The sequence below is a fragment of the Egretta garzetta genome, unplaced genomic scaffold (genome assembly GCF_000687185.1).
Source record: "Egretta garzetta isolate BGI_Z169 unplaced genomic scaffold, ASM68718v1 scaffold486, whole genome shotgun sequence".
NCBI classification, from domain to species: Eukaryota; Metazoa; Chordata; class Aves; order Pelecaniformes; family Ardeidae; genus Egretta; species Egretta garzetta.
The window spans coordinates 1,283,737-1,306,057 of record NW_009260126.1 but is presented as its reverse complement, the minus strand read 5'-3'; the positions used below and the strand labels follow the sequence as shown (position 1 = coordinate 1,306,057).

Sequence of the window (22,321 nt, the reverse complement as noted above, 5' to 3'; positions counted from 1 at the left end):
GAATGAAACCATTTGATTTTTTTTTTTAAATATTCAAGATTGCTTTCTAAGGTGTTTGAAGTAATTTATTATTAGGTTCTGCAATAATAGCCCTCACCGAGTTATTATATTTCTTCCTTGTGCATCACATTTAGTAATTATGTTTGTATGTCTTCTACTCTGGTGCCAACACCTGTCTCTGAAAGCAGCGTTTAAATGGGAGCGGTAGCCAGCTGAAGGGGCAGTGTGAGCTCTTTAAGTCCTAATTAAGAACTGTAAGGAAGATGAAGTAGGTAGGACAAAAGATGTGAAAGTAGCTTAGATGATATTCCCAGAGCAGAATTACTCATTAGAACAATAAAGAGATGATCAGAGATTGCCAGGCCTTCGTTTTATCTAACTTCATTTCCTCTGGCTGTCAGTGTGTACCCCTATGGTATTTAGTAGCCAGGACAATCATTCTTTGCATAGCTTGTTATTTAGAATATTTTTTTCTTAATAATTCATTATAAGATTAATGTTTTGTATTAAAATTGTAGTATCTGTTTTTGTAAAGATACAGTTGTTCCTTATACATTTAAGTATCACTTGCTCAGACTTAACATTTAAAATCTTAACTTTAATGTCCTTAAACATTTAAGTATCACTTATTTGCTGAAACCAAACATTAAAATATTCTCAAGCTTTAGCAATATTTATTTCTAGGTACTAACATCCTTTAACTAGAATTTTCTTGTGTAATTAATGCGATAGGTTATTCCTCCAAAGATCTGTATGGAGCACGTCTATGACAAAACATCTTTAAAGCATATGTATTACACACAATTTTCCAGTAAACTTTAAAGACATCATTGCATCTGCATTCCTGTTCCTTTGCCAAGTCAGATAATTAGGCGAACCCTATATTTTAGACATGGAAGTGCTAATGGTGTCTTTTCCAACGTGTACAAAAATTTAGTACCATAAAGAGAAAATTTTACTTCCTTCTTGTAGAAGAAAATGTGCTAAAAATATAATGACCACAAAGTGAAGTTATTTTCTCTTCTGTACTTTTTGGAAATCAATTACTAACCAATTTATAAATTTCATCAAGTTAGTCATTTTAATGAAGTGGGAGTTATTGATCACATACAATCTTGTAACTTGATAAGTTTAAAATACTGAATGCATGTACATAAACGTGACTTTAAATATCTCAAATGTAGTGAGAAACCCTTAAAAGCACCTATTTTCTAGAGCTACTATTAGAATATAATTGATGGAGAGAGGCTGATTGATCTGTCCTGCTTTTTGCTTACTATTTGCAGTGCACCATCACTTTTAATTAGGTTTATTTGAAAACTTTGGCCACCTGCATATTTTAATGATTTGACATATGCCAGTGTGCAAATATGGAGCTGCATGGAAAGAAAAGTAATGGAGCATGGAAAATGAATGAATATAACTTTATTATGTGGTGTGTTTCCTATCTGTGCAAGCTTTATCATTTTTAATGACAGCTGTCTGCTGTAAACAAAAGCTAGCTTGTGTTCTTCTTCTGTCCCGCTGGAGGTGCAGGATTTGAGAGGTTAGATTGTTTTACTCAATTAGAGGTCCCATATCTTTTAAACGTCTTCATTTCTGAATCAGATAAAAGTTACCGCGTAGCATGTCTTGGCAGTGCTAATAATTTTATAAACCAACTCTCGCAATCTTTTTCTGTTACGAATTTCCAAATTTTTCATAATCTGGTTATTTACGGTCACAGCTAATTCATTTTGGCACAGAGTAAGACATTGAAATATATACTATTTTGGATCCCATGTTGCCCTTTGTTAAGGGGACTAATTTGTCTATCTCTGCTAATACCTGCACTTACTGAATTGTCAGAAATCATTACAGAAACAATTATGCTTTCCCCGCTGCTTAATTCTGGGCCCCTCCTGCTTTAAAGCAAGCAGGCAGGCAAGCAAGATCTTTTAGTAGTACATATTTCTGTCTTAAGAGCTCTGGTGCAAATAAGATGCAGCCTTTTAACTTCACCTCAGATTTAAAATGAAAAGTTTTATTATATGATTCACAGGCCAAGGCCCGGAGAACCGCTGATGACTAAAAATAGCATAGGAAAGACAGATGAGGGCTGATGTCATTTAAAGCTAAATAAATGTTATGCTATGATACGCTCAAAAAGCGAGAACTTAGGAAAGTTACAAGTCGGGCTTGAATTCTCAGGGCTCTTGTTCTTCTGTAATTAAGGTTACCACATAGTTTGTTTCCCCAAATGGACCTGTTGACTATTCTTGTGGTTACTGCTCGTACAGTCATTAACTGTGCATGCATCTCACTGAGAACAATGTTTTTTTCTGAGATGACAGTGTGGGAAACTTATTTCAAACTGGACAACCTATCTCCACTTGTCTGCTCCAATGGGGGTATTGGAGGGAAAAGCTCTAGAGCAAACGGAGGTATGTGGTCTAAGAGACGTTGCTCCTGTCAAGAGGCACGCGTGAGAAACATGAAAAGCGGTAACCCATCAATTTGTTCAGAACACTGAACTATTTAATAAAATCTGATGGTTTTTTTTAAACTTATCTGTAGGATGGAAATCCTTTTGATGCCACTGCAGGATACCGCAGTCTTACTTATGAAGAGGTTTTACAGGAGCTGGTGAAACATAAAGAGCAACTTAAGAAGAAGGACACCCATATTCGTGAACTTGAGGATTACATTGATAATCTTCTTGTACGAGTAATGGAAGAAACACCGAGTATTCTCAGAGTGCCATATGAACCTTCTCGAAAAGCTGGCAAATTTTCCAAAAGCTAAGATAGTGATATTTCATGGTACTTTCTGCTGAATATATTAGTGGAAGGAAATCACACTTTAACATTTTGACTTCTCTTCATCCCTTTTCTCTTAAGAAATTCCAGGAATCAGGGGAGGATGGGGCTATGGCGTGGGGTTTTTTTGTTTGTTTTTTACTCCAAACACTAGCAGGGACTGCCAAAAGTAATATTCTGTTAGATTACCTAAATAACTTTTTTTTTTTCTTTTTGAAAACATCTTTAGGTACAGAATATTTACAGTAGAGTTAATAATACACATTAAATATGTCCATGCAGTAATAGCTTAGTGTTCACCATGTGGCAGTTTCAACTGGGAAGCCTGTGCTGTTTTCTTGAATGATTATTGATATTATGCAAATATATCAATTCTGGTAGTACAGCATGCCATCAAAACCACTGTTTTCAAGCCAGTGTAGTACGCTTTACTGAACCTAAGTGTGGTTTGTTGCAATGGAATGTAGTTTGTTCTACACATATTAGAGGAAAACAGTGATGCACAATCTTTGCAGAGTAAATGCTGTATTCTGTACATTGTGCTTTTTATATAACAATGTAAAAAATACCCTGCCATTTCAGCAATGGCACATGCTGGAATCAGTTATTTTACACTTAAATGCTGAATTTTGTGTATAATGACTGAACTTTGGTAGTGAGCTCATGACATAAGGTTGTTTTGAGGAACTTTTTGTATGAAGTTATTGCATGCTTTTTTATACGTTAAAGTATTTGAACAATGTTAATAGAGTCGGAGGTAGGACTGGAGAAAAGTATGGAATAAAGATACAAATACTTTGTTCAGTCAAAGTCTACTACAGTGAAAATGTAGGAGAAATGAACAGACTGACTTAAATAGAAATGATAATTCAAAAAATAGAGAACTGACTCAATTTAAAGGTTGAGTTTTACATGGTATATATCTGGTTTAGGTTTTTTAAATCTTATGACAATGAAGTATATGCCTTTACAAATAGGCTATGCTGCTTAAACACATATAGAGTACTTAGAAAGGCTTTTCATTAAAAAAAAATCTGCATTCCTTGTAAGTATTTCTAAAAGTCAGTTTTCATTGAGGAAAATGAAAGAAGAATGTAGTAAATGTCTTCCTGATCATTTAATAGTTGTTTGTAAAATGACATATGAAAAAGATATCTGTTATTCAATAAATTGGCAAAATATAGAGTGATGAACATATAATGGGAAAATACTGTAGGAGAAGAATCCTCACAATATTGACATAAATAGGTTTTGATTTTAATTTCCTTCTTAAGATCCTCAGTTGGATTGTCTGCTGCTGTGAAACAGTAAAATGATATTAAAAAGAAGTACAGAGAATATTTTAGATTTGGATTTAAGAAAACTGACTGTCTTCTCCTCTTCCTCCTCTCCTTATTTTCTATACCTGATTGTTTCTTTTTTTACGGCATCATGTAATGGTGATTGCTGAGGAGGAAAAAAAGCTTAAAATTAAATTCCATTTTTTTGTTGTTGTTGTAAAAGATCTAAATATGTTTTCCTTTTTAAACATGCAAAAATTAGAAATATCTTGAATAATTATGACCTGGAAAAGTTGAAGAATGCTTTTGGCAATGTTAGTATTGTATGACAGCACAGAATTATTCTTGTTGGAAAAAATACTTATTTGTACAGTTGTTCTCAGATTTCATTTACTTATTTTTGGCTTTTTCTTCTTTTTTTTTTTTTTTCTTTCTTCCCTTTATTTTCTTCTTTTTTTTTAGCAACTACCTCCCATCCCCCTAGCGCTGTGTCCCTAAAATGTATGCAGTTTGAGCGTTCCCAACGCACTGTTGGGATCCATTAGCGTAGATCATTGTACCTGGATGGAGCCCAAGTGATTCAAGCCCTGCCTAGTGCTCTGCATTTAGATGTGTGTAGCACAGAAATGGGCCCACTTCATCAGGTAGTCTCTCCTTTGACAACCTAAGGATTTATCAGGTTTGGTACCTCATAAACCATGTGAATGTTCTTTTGACCCACTTAAGATCTAAATGACTGTAAATTTTTTGTAATATATTCAAAGTGCCAAAGGTTATGTACTAAGTTATGGTACGTTTACTGTTGGAAGTTAGGTTTTGCACTCAGATTTTAATTTCCTAATTACACCAAGATGTATTTCAGTTACTCAGTATTTCCATAAAAGTTCTTAAACATTTTCGAATGTTTGGCCGAAGCAAGTGGTTTTCTCATATTGTTAATGGGGAAGCATTGTGCAATTGTTTTGAATTCCACAGTCATTTTCAAACTAACTGGTATGAGACCATCTGTAGTATCTACAATGATTAAATCATACACACTAATGGGGTTTAGAGAGTAAACTAACCAGAGAATATGCTCCGATGACTTTTCACATGCAAGCCAACTTACAATTATTAAAATGAAACTCTACTATATTTAGCACCTCTGAAATCACTTCTTTTAGAATGTAAATGTAGAATATCAAACTGCATAATTGACTAAAAGCAGATCATTTGACATATTTGCATACCAAGAACGATAAGCAGATTAAAGGTAGCGAAAAGATCAATTTTTGTGCATTAGTGAAGAAATTTAGTGAAGCTTTGAATGTGCTATCTAGTCTTTATCTGATCTATAAGTGAATAAAAGCACCTTTTGTTTCTAACAGTTTGTCAAGAAAGAGGGGAGAGGGACAACAGCAGTTTAGGAAAAGGTAAGGTTACTAAGAGAGGCAGAATGAGACATGTACAACTATGGAAATAGTTCTTATAGCTAAAAATATGGGCTGCTTTTAAAGCAGTTCTGGAAAGATTACGTGCACGTCATTTTCTGCTTAGAAAGAAAATTTTAACATCTTTCTGTATTTTGAAATTTTTGAAAAGCATCTTCACCACACATTTATTTTTGAACCACGCAGCTTTCGAATGAAAACATTTCATACGGAGTAATTTTTACGTTGAAAAAAAAAGAAAATTCTGTTTCTCCCATAGGATATAATTGTAAACTTTCTTGCAGATCATTTTAAAACCCTAACAACTTACCACTTATGTTCAGTCTTTCTTGTCCTTTAAAATGTAGGGATGAAAATTTTGGACATCTCCACATTATTTTGGTTGTTCCTCTCAAAAATTAGCATAAGACTTCATCCATGCACACACTATTCTTTGAAATTATCATTGAAACAGCTCTGTTCATAGCCATGTACTTTACTTAAAGAACAAATATCAAGACCATACTTTAATGTTGTAAGTAACAAATTTAAACTTTCTGCTATTCAAGAAGGATCTTATTTATATATGTTACCTCTTGCTGCTGTATTTTATGTTTAGCTTGGTTTTCCACCTGTTAATGAATGTAGTATTCTCCCTAGATTATACATAACTACATTTATTGCTGTTGGCTCTGTATCAAGAACTATTTGTAATTTTCCAGCTGTGAAAATGTTGCCTTGCATTTAGAAAGGTTTCATGATTTGGGAACCTAATGAAACTCATGCTCATTAGGTGCTGGTCTGCAATTCTTTCCGTACAGGATGCCCTTTCTTAGACGCATCTTGAAACAAACACAACTGCTGTCTTAATATGTTTACTGCTGCACTGGAGGTTTAGTTATACTTCCAGCTTTAAAGAAAAATTATTGTCCTACATAGAGTACGTAAAGTAAGCTCATGGCTTTTTGCTCTTTATGTATCCGTTACTGCTGTAGATATGATAGAGGCGTCAGCTGTGGGCTTTTAAAGTGGTGATATTTAAAGCTTGTTGACTAACTTCCTCTCTTTGAAGTACGTGGTGAAGGATTATAGCGCTGCTGTGTTGATGATGCTAGATTTAAGGGTCTGTCAGCACTTTCGGTATTGAAACCCTATTTTCAGGGATTTATAACTTCTAAATGTAGATACAGTCACTGGAAGTGTTTAATATGCAATAGGTAGCACTTTAATCTGTTTATGAAGGATTTTGAGATTTGTTTCTGTTGAAAAAGTCATGGTCTTCTAAAGCATGGTGGGCATTTGCTTTATCTTTCATAACGCGTACTTTGAAGAAGCCACTGTATGTTACAAATGGTAGAGCCATTCCTATTCATCTTAGAAGCTTCCAGATGTCTTGTATTACAATGTACTATGAAAAGCTGAAGATCCAGGTTATATAGGAAGTCTGTAAAAGATACAAACATTACTTACAACTTAAGGGTTGATTTTGTCTTGTGCAATCAGTGGTAGTTTCGTCTACATTTAATAATGGTACAGAATCACAACTATATGCACATGTGAGAACTATAAACTTAGAATGCATGAAAAACTTAATTTTTGTTTCATTATTGCCACATCAACTCCTTTAATTTGATTAAAATGTTATGTTAATATTTTAATTTTCTGTTCATTAAATAAATATTGCATGTCTAACACTAATAAAGCACCACGATGCACTACCACAGTATTTCTTGAATTGTGATTTGACTCTGTGCTATGCAAAGCATGTAACTCCTAAGCTCTGCTTAAGTATGTAAGAACCATGCTGTTAAGCCTCGCAGGCCGCAGAGAGGTGTATTTCCTTAAGGACAGCTCTAAATGAATATCACAGCTGTTTGCAGGGTAGCCATTAAGGGAAATCTCTTCAGTACTGTCCAATATTTATAATTAGTGAAAAAAATGGCATGTTCTCAAATGTGCTAATGCATATGTCTTTTTTTATATGACAGCTGCAATCTCTTTAAATGCACCGTTCCTCTGGTTCTGTGGTTGTGTAAATCCTACTAGGAGATCTTTGATACTGCAGGCCAGAGCTGCATTTAGCAGGAGGACAAACACTGTGCAAATTTCCATATGGAGAACATGATGCATATTTCTCTTCATGCTTGACAGAATAAAACCCAGCCAGAACCACAGAAAACTGGAGCATTCTCCCCCACCTCTGTGCCCCATAGGTATTTTGGAAAATGCTTCCACAAGGTTTTCAACGTGCTTTTCTCAGAAAGAAAAAATGTTTTTGCCTGTCATCTTCTCCTCTTCCTTCAGGCAGCAAGACAGCAAAGTCTGTCCCCTGACAATAGTAGGTTTTCTGGATGCTAAGGAGATATGAAGAGTGGTCCTGGCTCAGGAGAAGAATGTTGTGAGTACTTCAGTTCCTTGGAGGCTTGAATTTCTCTGGGAAGCAATTCCATTCCTTGCAGTTACCTTGCTCCATGACTAGGTCCTTCATCGTACAACTATGGACTTAAGAGGTTTAGAAAGGGTCTTCTCTTTGAGGTATCCATGAAATGTGGTGGTTATGGGAAATCAGAGTCAGTTTTTGAGATGTACATGTACTTGCACCTGCCTTGTTACGCAGGTTTCCATCAGCTGTTTCACCCCATGTTTCACTGACTTTGCAACTGTCCCGGTGGGTGAGTAGATGAGGAATGAGGACAGAGGAGGAAGGCAGGTTTTTGAAAGCACCATGCTGCATGTTAAATACCAGTTTCTATCTGTAATTCACGTCTGGTAAATAATCTCAGTTCCTACGCCCATTTGAAAATTGAGCCAGCGCAATTCCCTCCCTCAGAGGCTTAATGTTTGTTAGTTGATACCAACCACAACTACTGACAATCAAGCCCAGCTTGATTAAATAGCTTCCAGTTTCCCCAGCATGGAGTTGGTTTTGAGTTTTCATTGTTCGACGTCTCAACCCCCTAATAAAGGTTTTCAAGGGTATTTTAAATGTAGTTTAGCAGTTAAAGAGCTATTGAAATATTTAGATGTACACTAGGATGATCATTAAGGACAATTCTCCAGTTACATTTATTAAAGTTAATTCTTTATGGAACCATATGGAGTAAAAATCAGGATTTCATTTCCATATTTTAAGTTGTTTAATTTGCTTTTATGAGAGTCTTGTGCAAGCTTTGGCTGCAGCTCACTTGGGATATGTTGCCATTTTGTGTAACACTGGGCACATTAGTGAAGTTATAAATAAAGATGATGAAAGACAAATCCTGTCTCTTATTCTGCATTAATAAATTAGATGTTGGATTGTTTTGTGGGATTATTTTGTAATAGTGCCATTTTATGAGAGATAGGAATAAGCCTATCTGTTAAAGGAAGCTGTTTTCTCTTGCCAGTGGTGTTTACTGAGCAATGATGATAGCAGGCTACCACACTGCATACAGCCCGATTTGAGAACCATCTGGTATTGTCTGTGTAATGTTTATATAAATATCAGTATATTCAGTGCTGGAAGCCAATGGCTATTACATGGACATTATTGCAATGTATTTATAATGTGTTTTTACAGCATTTAGCAACATAAATCAGTCTTTGATAAATGGATGGTGATTTAGGACAGATATGTACTCTCCGTGGCTAAATACTGACATGTTTGTGCTTTAAAAGCGAACAGTTTAAAAAGGTTTTGGGGACATGCAGCATTTAAATGAGGCCAAATATTAAAAAGGAGGAAAACGTCCTGGGATGGTCTTTTGTTTCAGCCTTAACAGTATCTGCTGTGTGACACAGAGGGAATGAGCAAAAGCTGCACTGGGCAGATTCCACTGTTGGGACCCAGCAAAAATTTAGTAGGACTAGGATTCAGATTTTAAGGGATCTGTTTGCCCAGTATGTACCAGGTTCTTTTTGTAACAGGGCAAGTTAACGCTGCATCCTTCGCTAGCAGGCTCAGTGTAAGGTTAAAAAGCCCCCAAAAAAGTGGGAGTTGAACAGAAGGATTAGTTCCCGAGGTATTAGGTGCGAGGCAGGCATCAGGCAGAAGCACAAGGCTTTAGCCAGCTGTCGCCTCTGCTGGTTTAGTCCCTCTGACATTGCAGTATTAACTTTAAGGATTAAATGAACCACTTTCCTATGAGTGTTAGGAAGTGGCTGAGGAAATCAGGTGTGTGCAGCACGTGGCTGGCCAGATTGCCTCTTGTTACTTGAAGTAGGTGTCTGGCTCAGGGTCTCGTGGAGTCCCACAAATAAACCACAAAAATGTGTCATATCGCCTCCTTCTCTAAATGATTCATTCAGGGCCTTCTTAGGTGATTAATGTCTCCTTCTCCGATAACTTGCTGCTTACATTATGAATTCCTTGAAAATTGACTCCCTGGGACATCTTTGCAGGAGACATCAAGGGTCTCCATTTAAATTTAATGAATATTATGTACTTTGCCAAGGACTTCTACAATGCATTCAGAAAATCTGCTGCTCTGAGGCCGGGCCTTTGTCAAAATCATGGGAGCTTAATGGCATCCTTTAAAGTAGCTGCTGAATTTCCAGCTAGGAGTATTTTCTGTTTCCTAATAAAATGTTTTCCCCATTAAAGCAGCTTATTTCTTTAATTTATAATTCATATTATTAATATTTTATTAACATAGCAAAATATAAGCATATTTAATTGTCAATGACTTAGTACTTTTTTTTAAGGAACACTGAAGCACAAAATGCAAAATGCCAGGGTTTTTTAAGAGAGAAGTCTTGCCATGTCATGGCAGTTGCATTTGGATAAGCATTTTCTAATACACCATTTGTGAGGAGTTTTTACATGCTGCTTTAAACTAAACCATTAAACATGTATAATAAGAAACTATTTAAAGTGTTCAGGCATTTATAGTTTTAATTCCTGTATAGATATGTGCTCCGATATTTTATAGTTATGATTTGAAAGCTACCACAATTACGTATTTTAAATTTTAAGGTAGTATTGTGATATCCCACATTATTTTTTTCCAAAATATACAGAGCCAAAGTGTCTGATATACTTTTTTGTGTATTGCAGAAGTTAAAAATGAGCTCTGGGAAAATTAAGGTTTTCCTAAAAAATTGTACAAGCCTATGTGTTGAATTGCAGGGCAACTAAACTTGGATATGTATCTTCAGGCACTTCTTTATCCAACAGACTAGCATCAAATTTGCTTTCTTTATAAAGCAGAGGACAAGAGAATAGGAATCAGATTACAGCAGGTGCTTGGTCCTGCTCTTATGGACCAAGGAAAAAAGTATCGACACTTGGCAAGATGTGGTCTTGACTCTTGTGTGTGAGAAGCATCGATACCAGGTTTCCAAGTTCAGATACAGAAAACTTCCTGTTCCTTGTATTTTCACATCTAAAGACTTGTATAAATAACTACTTCTTTATTGTTAAGGGCCAGATTATTGTTGGCTACAAAATACGTATCAGTTCAGTTGATGGATATACTGCCGTTTGAGATCCTCTCATAGCTGGCCTCCCCATAATCCATACACCAAATTCTGTGAAATAGTGTGAATTTTAAGTTGAGACACTAAATGAAAGGAACATCCAACAGCAGCGGGGAGAAGTAAAATAATCCTAATTAAAAGCAAAAGTATTGTGTGATCTGAATTAAGATTCAGTTGATGGATACTGAAGAGTGTTTTTTCTGGAAAGTATTTTTATTATAACTGTCCAGTGTAATTGCTTTGGAAACAACCTCATCCTTCATAGTTGATGGTGTAAACTTTACTAGCTCTTTATAAGCCAAATATTAAGTTAAGGACTTGTAATTAACCTTTGATTCATCAGACATGATTTCAGAGAGTTGAAGCAACATTTTATTGCTGGAGTTGATCATAACAGAGTTATATTTATGAAGGGGGTCTTAGCTATTCTTTTATCTGTTTAATGATTTTCCTTGTAGTTTTAAGTTCTGAACATTTCACCACAGTCTATTTAGAGCATTATTTAAAACTCATTCCAGTGCTCTTCATTCTTATGCACGCCCATGTGCTAAACTACTCCAGAAACCGGCTTAGCTCTCACCATATTTGGAGGCTGTTCCTCTTTTTTGCTCTTGGACTGTTTTGGATGGGGACTTACATCTAAAGTAACAAATGAAATATGTGACGAGAGATGACTGCCAAAACGGGGATCAAAGCAAGTTTCTGAAGGGCTTATTGGAAAACTGTCTTGAACTTTGGAAGTCACAGTCTAAATAGAGCAAAACATAGTGAAACCAGCATCAAGGTGGGAACAAGAGTTCTTCGGTACAGATGTGGGCGTGTGTCCCCCTAAGACTAGAAACTCACTTTAGTCTTAGGCGAAAAGAAGCAAATAAGCAGACAAATTTCCAAATTCCTGTCAGTCCGGATGGGTTGATCAGGGTGGTTTTCATCTGCAAGCCCACAGAGCTTTGCAGTTCCAGTTTGGGCTTACTATACAAAAGTGTGTTAGCTAAAGAGCATTCAAAATAAAAGCTAGCATTTGTTGATAATGTCCTGTGGGACATCATTAACTTGTCTGAGATGTTGCCAACTTTGGAGATGGTTTCTGGTAAATACATTCACTGTCTTTCTCGTCTAACTTAAAACCAGGAGAATATTCAGCTTCGATTCATTAGTTACAGACAGTTCATCTGAATAAAGAGGAGACCCCATTTTTCCCTGTATCCCTCTGAGAAACAGGTAGACTTGCAAAAGACAGCTGCTGTAGCTGAGTGAGTAGATAGCTGTACTTGGTGGTTGAATATGTGTGTTAAAAAAAGCTAGCATTGGAGAAAAGAGAGTTGTGTGAAAAACCTAACCAAAGCCCCTTTCACAATTACAATATCTCTCAAGTCCCAATATTTTAAGCTGTTCAGAAATAATGAAGTAGGAGAAAAATGATCAGCAATGATGGTCTTTAGCAATTCGGTGTTGTGCATTTAGGGAAAAAGTGAAATGTTAATTTTAGGAGAGGAAGACAGTTTTTAGACAGTCACTGTATTGAAGGTGGATCAAATGCTGATGTATAAGGTGGCTGTAGAAGGGAACAGCATCTCACTCAGAATATAAAAGGTGAAGAGTGAGCTTGTTGAGTTGTCCTGTGGTAGGCATGAGAAGCAACAACTGATTCCTTACAGGAGGCAATAGCAGACTAGCTACAGTAAGCATCGCACTTCAGGAGTGTGCTAGGTGCTGTGAACACAAATAGTAACAGATTTCTCAGATTTTTCTAGTGTCTGGAAAAAAAGCACACAAATTTTTCCTCAAAGTAAGTTGCTTGAATTACAAGCCCCTGATTTTTATTTATTTATTTATTACCCAAAGGAGAATTAGCAGATACAAAAAATATTAAATCTTTCACTACTTTATTTGATTCCTCCTTAGACTCGTCTTTAAATTTTGCAGCTTTTAGTCTTACAGAAGGCTAATGGAGTCAATGCTTTGTTCAAAGACTGACATAGAAACAAGGAGTGATGCAGCTAGAAGGAGATACATTAGGCTAGTAGAGTTCTTTTTACAGACAAAATCTTTTCAGTGAGATGGTGGTGTTCTGGCAGGAGCGCAAGTGCTTGTTGCGTTGTCCTGGGAAACGTCCTTCCCTCAATAAATCCCTGCCCAAAGTAGCCGTCATTCTAGCTTGGGGAGAGTTACTAGCCTAATACTAGCCAGGAGAAATAACCACTCACTGCAATCCCAAACACAAAGTCATACTTTTTCTGAAGTATTTTAGAAGACAACGCTTTCTCTTTCAAGCACTTAAAAAGACACTGGGATAAGATCATCACTTATAACATTTCCAGGATCTAATCTTTTCCTCATTGCTAAACTAGGGCTGCTTGCACAGCTGAGTCAGTGCCTGAAAGCCTTTGAGCAAGTTGGTTACAGCCCTTGCAGTTTGCACGCTAGTGGATCCCTGCCTGACATTTGGATTGTTGTTACCCCTTTGCTGCGGTACCCAATGGCACCACCATATATTATATCAGCTTGTATCTCTCAACTGCTAGATATTAATTATTTAGGCCACTGGAAAACTGAACCTCCCCTGCTTCCCACAGGTATAAAATGTGTTTATTTTAGATGTGGCCCTGGAGTTTACACTGTCTGTTGTAGCCTGTGAGAAAAGCTGGCAGCATATCTACTAAAAACCCATTAATCTCTTGTTCTCGGGCCACTTCTCGTGAGCAGTAAAACCCAGGAGGCTCACTCCTGTTAAAAACTTTTTTTTCCTTTTTTTGTCTCTAGACCCTTAGTAAGTAGAAAGTTGTGGAATTCTGAAGAAATGTAATTTTTTTTTCTTTCAAACTTTGACGTTAATGCCAAATTCTGGCATTATACCAGGTCAAAATGAGCTTAAAAGGCCACTAAATTTCAACATTAACAGTTATTCACATTTTGCACTGGTTTTAATGACTATCTTAGAGCCAGAGCAGCAGACCCTTACCCCACCTGTTTTTAAAGTAGCAATTAGCTTTGCTGACATAGAGGAAAATGTAGGGGTGAGTGTAAATCCTGGTCCCAAGGAAAGAAATATTTTGACTTGTCTTATGGTAAAGCTACACAAAAAATAAAGTCCTTGTAGCCCAGGATTTTTGTGAGGTGGCAGTAGCATCAGTCTGTTTCTTTCTAAGACCCTTTTCTTTCTCTGGCACACAGCGAAGCAGTTGAAGACATTGATTTACACAGCTTCAGTTCTGAATATAAGCTTTTTCTTCAGCTATTGAAATACTTTCTCACATGTTGGTGCACCTGTGCTTTCAATTTGGCTTCAAATCAGTATAGAGCGTGCACTTTGGCAAGTTGTAAAAATTAGTTGAAGAATAATAATAAATAAAATGGCATACTGCCTGAGCACGTTGTATTTTCTTTACTAATATAATTGCTCATTGAGCATATTTTCCAGATACAGTTCTGTATATTTAAGTATGTATCTGAATAACTACACTTTTAAATTCAAGAGTCAAGTAGCTACTTTGTATGCCGCGCTTATCTTAAATAGAGTTTGATTTAAAACATTTATCTTCCCCGGTATCATCTCCCATGTCAAAGCACATTTAAATCATGCTCTGTTCCTAATATCGCTCGTGTTTAAAATGGTATCTGAGTACAAAAAAGTTTGATGAGCGCTCTGTTATTTGCCTGCTTTGTAGTTATTAGCTGCTCTGTCATTGTTTTGAATATCACTGAAGTTGAGAAGGAGAAGCTTCAGCAAAGTAAACTTTTAAAAATTAAAGCCAAGGTCAGACTCCAGGGTTAGCAACACTAGAAGACTGCAATTTAAGATGTGTCCAATTATGCAAAATCACGTGTTGAGTTACAGCCTCGAGTCTCCATTGGGATCTGTGAGGTTGCCTAGGTAAGAATATCAGAGAAATTTCAGGAGGGTTTTTCTTTTGTTTCTCCCTTAATCTTGACACAGAATGATGCGATTCTGGCAGTACTTGTCATTTTTAGATCAGTAACTCAAAAGGAAAATTCTTATTCCAGGAATGTGTAGTAGGTGCATCACGTCGGCGAGGGCAGCAGACTCAGCACAAGACTTGGGAGGCATTGGGCACCTTGTTGCGTTTTATCGATTTGCACAGGTAGAACATGCAGGCAGCACCTCTGAATCTAGAAATAAATCAGTCGAGGGGCAGCAAGTGATCCACTAAGGTAGAGCAGATTTTACTGATTATATTCTTAAGAGTTAAACCACACACCCTCGCATCTAAGTGTTTTTTCCCAAGATCTTAACTTTTTCTTATCCTTAGTTTCATCTTTTCCTTGAGATAATCGGAAAGCACAAGCATGCGGTCGTGCCAAATGGTGGCTCCCAGAAAGGCTGTAATGGAGAGGTCAGACTCAGTTTACTTGGATGATTTGTGTGGAAGTTAAGATAATTAATTTGAAAAAAAATCTACTTCTCTTTTCTGGGTGAAAGGAAAACATCACGTGTTGTACTTTTAAGGTACTTATCCCCAAGCCAAAACACTGTAGTTTTCCTACTTCAGAAAACATCAAAACTTACCACCGTCACATTTTCTCAGCTTCTATATGAATCTGAGGTATACAGTTTCATAATTTTGATCATTTATATGAAAGCATTCTTAATAAGAGAAGTAGATAGGTTATGTTCAATAAAAACAGAAACACAGTTCTGAATATGTTTAAACAAGTTTTTGCACTGATAAAACTACTGGTTATTTTTTTCAATCACACAGACACAAAAAAAGTCATCAGTACTTACTAAAGAATTTGTACAGTGCTCAGGGCAAGTTACAGCTGGATCCTCTTACAAACCTCAATTTTTTCTAATAAATGACTCATAAAGCTATTGTAGCTATGAAGCTTTTTAGAAAATTTATATAATTAAAAGGGATTTTCACCATTTGAACAAATGTCAAGTTTTTGTAAATATCTTCTTGTAATAGGAGGAAAAAACGTGTTGCTTTTGCAAATAATTTCTCTTTCAGGCAGCCCAGAAATTGAGTTTCTAAACTGGCAAATTTACTACGAGAATTGTTCCAATGTTTTTGACAGTGACGCTTCCTACTAGGCAGGGCTAAGGCACCTGGAAGGAGAGACGGGTGCATCTCTCTATGTAATTAGCCTGGTACATGGGAATTTGCTGTCCAATTAAATCTGTAACAGTTCTAGTGAGCCAAACAGCCTTTTATTTTCTTATGCAAGAAAAGTGTATTTGTAAATACTACTCAAATTCCATTGAGTCATTGACAGAGGAAGTAAATTCTAAACCCTAACTACTTCTGTCACCCTCCAGGATCTGCTCTCATCCTTTGATGTTGTTTAGCCCCCAAGACATCTCTTCTGCCTTCCACAGCTTGCAGGTGAAAGCCTGTTTTAAGTTCTTCCTCCCATCAGTAGCTTTTCCTCCCCCTCCACAGTCTGCCACATTGAAAGCACTTGCCCCTACAGCCTGCTCAGCAGCCAGCATCCGTGTGGAGTCCACCAGGAGACCGGTTGAGAAGACAGTGGCACAGCCTTAGAGAGGAGAAAAAGTTGAATTTAAACATCTGTCTTCTTTTTGTCCAAACTAGAAGAAACAGTCTGCAATAAGGCAACTAGCAAGTGTAACCAAAAAGGCTGAATTATTTCAAAAATAAGCACTAGCAGGAAAGAAAATCCCAGTCAATTTTTAAAATACCTAATGACTCACTGGGATGGAGCATCTCATTTCACCAAGTGCTATAGTGACATTCTTATCATAGAATAACTCGGATTGGAAGGAACCTCAGACTGGATCATCAAATCCAGCTTCCCGTGTCTTTGGGCAACATCAACTTTCCAGGAAATTTGTGGTAATTAAATAGTTTATTCACAGGAATGTAAACAACTCTCACAGTTTTGTGTCTCGAAATGAAGAACTGAACTAGGTAACATCTTTTACGGTGTAAAAACAAACAAAAAAATCCCTTGCCATCCATTATTCTTCTATGCTGTCCTATTTGTGTTAACAGGACTACGTTTGTCAGTAATGGGTATGGGATTAGGTCATCTTCCAGTCAGCTGAATGGTCTGATAACAATGAATTCAAACTGACATTGCAAACCTCCCCAGAGATGTGTAAAGGTAAGTGCTGTCTCTATGCTGACATTAAAAGTGAATATTACTTCTAGGAATCCAAGAGAAACCATTTATTCAAGCTAATATAATAACAGGTAATATTAAAATTTATGTTTTTATTCTGATAAAACCAATTATATGTGAGCTATATGAGCAGCAAACTATAACTGAAGCAATAAGAACAACCACAAGCCTTTTTTAGAATTATTACATTACTATACTATTATATATTCTCCAAGGGTCATGTTAGAAAGTTAATATGACAATGAGGGAGAAAAAAATTAAAAATCACTTAAGACCTATACACAGATTTAGGTGTAGAATAAATCATGGAATATTCAGTCTATTGGTTTATCTACTGATATTAGAGAGATACAAATCATAATAATCTAGGATACCATAAAATACCCAGCAAAGAATTTTAAAAGTTGTGATGTTAGCATTAAACGGGTATTTACCCAAAAGTCAGAGGAGGTAAAGGGGGCTGGGTTGACAGAACTGAGATAACGTCTATTTGAACATAAGTGAAAGAACAAGCTCAGGAGCCAAGTTCTGGTATCCACTAAAGCTCTGGATAGAACTAAGTTAAGCAATGCATTCCTTAAAATGGGAAAAATCTTAGTCATGTAAAATTTATATCAAAATCATATTACGGAACTTTTATGAACCAAAACCTGAATTTGATATACCAAATAATAGCAGTCTATACAGCATGGTTAAGGTATGACAGCTAATGGGATTATGGAGGTAAAAATGGAAATTATTGCAACTGGAGTGGAAGCAAAATCAAGAGCTTAGCACACCAAGAGGACCAAGGTTTCTCTGGCCCAGTCTTCTGCTAAGAATGGTGATGTGCTATGGGAGGCGTGCAAAAAAACCATATGAAGACCAAGCAAGCAGTTCAGAGGCAATACATCTTCTCTTACTCTGTACAGCTTTTAATTCAGTGTTAGAAGAAAGTGCCTTTTTTTACACATGGTCACCACTTCAAGAAACTACCTGTTTCAGGGCAGCATGCTATGAGAGCTCCAAGAGTGAGCAGCTCTAAAGGCAAATTTAAAAGTTTAAAATAATTAAATTTTAATACAGACAGGGGTGAAGTCAATAAAAATAAATTGATTTATTTAATGAAAACATAGGGATTTTTTTTTTTTTTTTTTTACGAGAGTGAACAGACCCAAGGAACGGTAAACCTTTTACAAACAAATGTTTTGACTGTGGTAGCAATAAGGGAAAGCTCATCCAAGATGCGCCAATACTCGTTTGTTTTCTTTAAAAAGGAAAACTCTATGAAATTCATAGAATTACCTAAAGGTCAACAAATACCTACCATAAGATTAGACCAAAGCTACAAGCCACAGGGAAAAAAGATGTTTCTGTGAGCCAAATTGAGTTGATTTAAACCAAAATAGTAAAAAGGCAATTTAAATAATATTATTAAGCAAACGGAACACCTTTAAGGCTGCTATAACTTCGTATTAAGTTTGCTTTCTAATATGTATGGCACAACATATCTAGTATATATTATTTAAGCATGTGTATGGATTTTTTAATACTTGCATTTATTATGAGTTGGATAATGATTGTGTCCTCATTTGTATAGAAATTGTAATTCCAATGGATAAAAAAATCTAGGAATTAATCTTGTTGATGCTACTGAAATAATTTGCCCTAAGTAGGCTCGATATGTAAGAAAACAATATAAATTCATCTAAATTCCATTATTAAACAAAAGGAATATTGTATTTAATTGAATTATTAAATTGAATCAATTTACTTATATTCATTCTTATCCTCCATAATTTTAGAAATGATAGATCTCTTCCTCTTACGCTGTATTGTTATACACAGACAGAAAGAAGAGAATAATATCTCTTCCATTTTTCAATTCCTGTTTGATTTTTTTTGGCTGTGGATGAACTAATTACTAATCAGAACTAGTGGACTAAACTGAGGCAAAAAAAGACAATACAATAGAAAAGGATGGTGTTGTCAAAACCTGGTTTAAGACTTGAACAAGCTGATACAGATGTTTAGCCAGGACTTCAGCTAGCTCAGCAGCTGGAATTTCTTCAAAATTTAGAGAAAACTTGTATGAATGTTTCTAGATGTTAAATAGCTGAATAAATTATAGTAAGATCAGAAATAACAAAAGTTACTGTGAATTTATTGAAATGCAATTATTATTGAAAGATGTTTTAAAATTAACTTTTTAAATCGTTTCCTGTTAGTCAGACCCATTTACAGTGGATAAGTGAAAAACAAAACAAAGAATATGAAGCTTAAAACACCTAACCCAACTGCTCAAAACCTCTCTACTTGTTCGAGTCCAGTCCAAAGTCTGCTCAAGCTGAAACCAGAAGAGTACGACAAAAGCTAAATGGGGAGAGAGATAAACCAAGCATGAGAAGGGCGTGAACTGTGCTCTGATTGCCATTTAACAAAATCATGGTTTTCTTAATACTGAATGAAAATAAGTAAAAAACATTTTATCTTGGTTTAGAAGAATGGAACTTGGCCACAGTACTGCTGCTCGTAAAACAAATTATTTTTAATCCTCAGATTTTATCATGCATTGATCATTGTTTAACCCCTCCCATAAAGTAAGCTGATACAGGCTTAGGCTGTAACTTGTAACTTATGTTTGAAATCCCAAGTCACTGGATTGAAGCAAAACTCGTGATTTAGAAAGGCACAATATTTTCACACAAAGCAAGCAAACCAAGAAAAAACGATTGAGGGAGACTTAGGGTACTTGATGTACAACAATTAAAAAATTGAGGATTTATTATGATACCTGCATATACCACAAAAGCTTATGCCAATCAGATTTCAAACTGTAGTTGGTGTAGTTCCTTGGAGCCGTTTAATCTAGAAAGGACTCGTAAGTTTTACAGTCTAGGTTTTTATGAGGCTTATTATCCCAAATGGGTCAATCTGAAAATCACTGTAGTAAGAGCTTGTTGTATTTGGCTGGGATCTGCAATTGTTAGGAGCCAGTCCAAAATTCAGTGAAGTCATGGATTTTCATGAAGTCAGTATAGTTTAATACGGACTAGATCTGTCACACTTCAACTAACAGTGACCTTTCTTTACATGTATGTGCATTCCCTTTCTAAATTCGATTACCAAGATGCCTATTTCTTAAGCTCTACAAAGTACTTTTCTTGGGGAAAATACCTTGCCTGTCAATTTTTCAACCAGTGATTATAAGTAGTCATGGTAAATCCTGCAAACTACAGTGAGACTAATCCTGGGAGAGAAAGACCTGTGCAAGTATCAAGGGGACAGGTATCCAATTTTTCCAAAGAAATGCAAGTATATGTAAGTATTTAAATCATATATGAATTTTGAATAAGGTGCACTGATAAGCTTAGGGAGTTTCTTTGCATTACCTTGCTTGAGAAACTATTGGGCTAATTTCCACCCAAATTTATCATCACATACAAAATTGCTGCAGTTAAGAAAATTGCTGTTTGATGTATAAAGGGGTGAATTGTTCTTCTGAAAGCAAGACATTATAGGGTCTGGCAGTTGTTAGATTAGGTTTTATGAACTGTGAATGTTCTACAATGTTCTCCTGTACCTAGTGGGCTTGAACTGTTGATACATCTCGGAATGAATCTTGTAAATGGTAGTCCCATGAGTACACTCCAATTTTGGAACCTTTGTTACAGCAAATGGAATAAAGCTTTTGATAATCAAGTAACATATATGCTCACTGTAGCGTGTAAATTACACCACTTCTGTTTCTCTAGATTCACTTTAAAAATATTTGATTGGCACCACACACTGTGTATACGGTTATAGCGTTTTCTTACATTCACTGGCATATATGGAAAAGTTTTTTGCAATACAGTGCAGATTATTCATTGATGCAAGTGAATCTGAGGACAGCATTGAGGTATTTAAGCTGGCATTTTGATTGACTGGGCCAAAATAACATGTAGACTCCACCAAGCTAGACTCTCTTCTGTAATTAAGATGCTTATGTTGTTCCTTTTAAAAATGGAAGTGTTACTGGCCTTTTTAAAATTTTAATGAAGGAAAAGAGAGATGAGAGCAGGATAAAGAGTACATTAGTGATTAGAGGGCTTGGCCAAGCTGTAAGAAATTCAGGTTCTCTGTCCTCTTCTGCATGGATGTATTAGGGTCCAAACCATCTGCTTTCCAGGAGGATGCCTTTGCCACTGGCTATCATAGCCTTGGGCACAAGGACAGTCCACTTCTGCAGCTAAAGCTTTGCCAGCACTGCAGAAAGCACACAAAGTATTGGGCTAAGAAAGGAAGGAAGCAGAATCTCAGTTCTCTAATTCAGTAATGATTGTATTTGGTGCCTTAAGGCTGTAAGACTTGTTGATGAACGTTGAGTGTTAATGGCAATGCCATGTTCAGGCACAATATTAGAGCTAGGCACTGAACCCTCAGGGGATGATGGTGGTGCTGGGCTATAAACACTGACGAAGTTTTACTGTTGAAAATGTAGGTGCAGAAGTGACTGGAGGCATCATACGTGTGTACCTGAGTGCCTACATTTTATTCTTGTCTTGCTTTTTGTGCTTGCATCCTTCGGCAAGTGATGGCTTTGGTGATTTGCCACAAATCATGCAGAAAGCTGTAATGGAGAAGGAACCTGCACCAAAGCCACCCATCTTTCAGGCTAGAGATATAATCAGCAAATCATCCTCTGGCCCTGTGGTTCTGTTCTGGGTGATCTCTATGAAGAGGATCAGGTTTGTTTTTAAGTTATCCTCCCTGTGGAAGTTATCCTGCCCATGGTGGATTCTAGGGGCTCCACAATGGAGAAGTCTAAAAGGCTTAATTAGGACCCACTGGTGTGACCGAGCAGCTAGTTACAAATAGTTGTGGTAAAAACCTGCAAGTCACACAGAACAGAGAAGCCTGTAGGGACACCAACAACTGTCCTGGAGTGGTTATATCCACGCGGACTGGCAGAAGTAAAAAAAAATTCACAATGGAGGAATTCACAGTCAGAACCAACTGTGGGCTCTGTGCTTCCACGTCAGGCACTGAGGCATTAGGGCCAGTTCATCTCACTTCAATGTTGTACAATAATTAGTTAACAAGTATGAAACCGGGAGGGCAAAACCCCTCCTGCTGTAGGAGAAGATTGGGTTTGTGACCTCCTTCGGAACCTGAATGCACATAAGTCCATGGGCCCTGATGAGATGCATCCCAGAGTCCTGAGGGAATTGGCCGATGTAGTTGCCAAGCCCCTCTCCATGATATTTGAAAAGTCATGGCAGTCAGGTGAAGTCCCTGGTGACTGGAA

General features: G+C 36.6%; 1 protein-coding gene across 1 annotated transcript in view; it reads left to right on the top strand.

The window, feature by feature from the left end:
• Positions 1–5,665, top strand: part of RAB11FIP2 (RAB11 family interacting protein 2) — a 32,765-nt gene extending 27,100 nt beyond the window's left edge. The window contains exon 5 of the mRNA XM_009641415.2: positions 2,557–5,665. Coding sequence (XP_009639710.1) covers positions 2,557–2,784 — 228 coding nt within the window. The 3' untranslated portion in view covers positions 2,785–5,665. The remainder of the gene's footprint in view (positions 1–2,556) is intronic.
• The last annotated feature ends 16,656 nt before the right edge of the window (positions 5,666–22,321 follow it).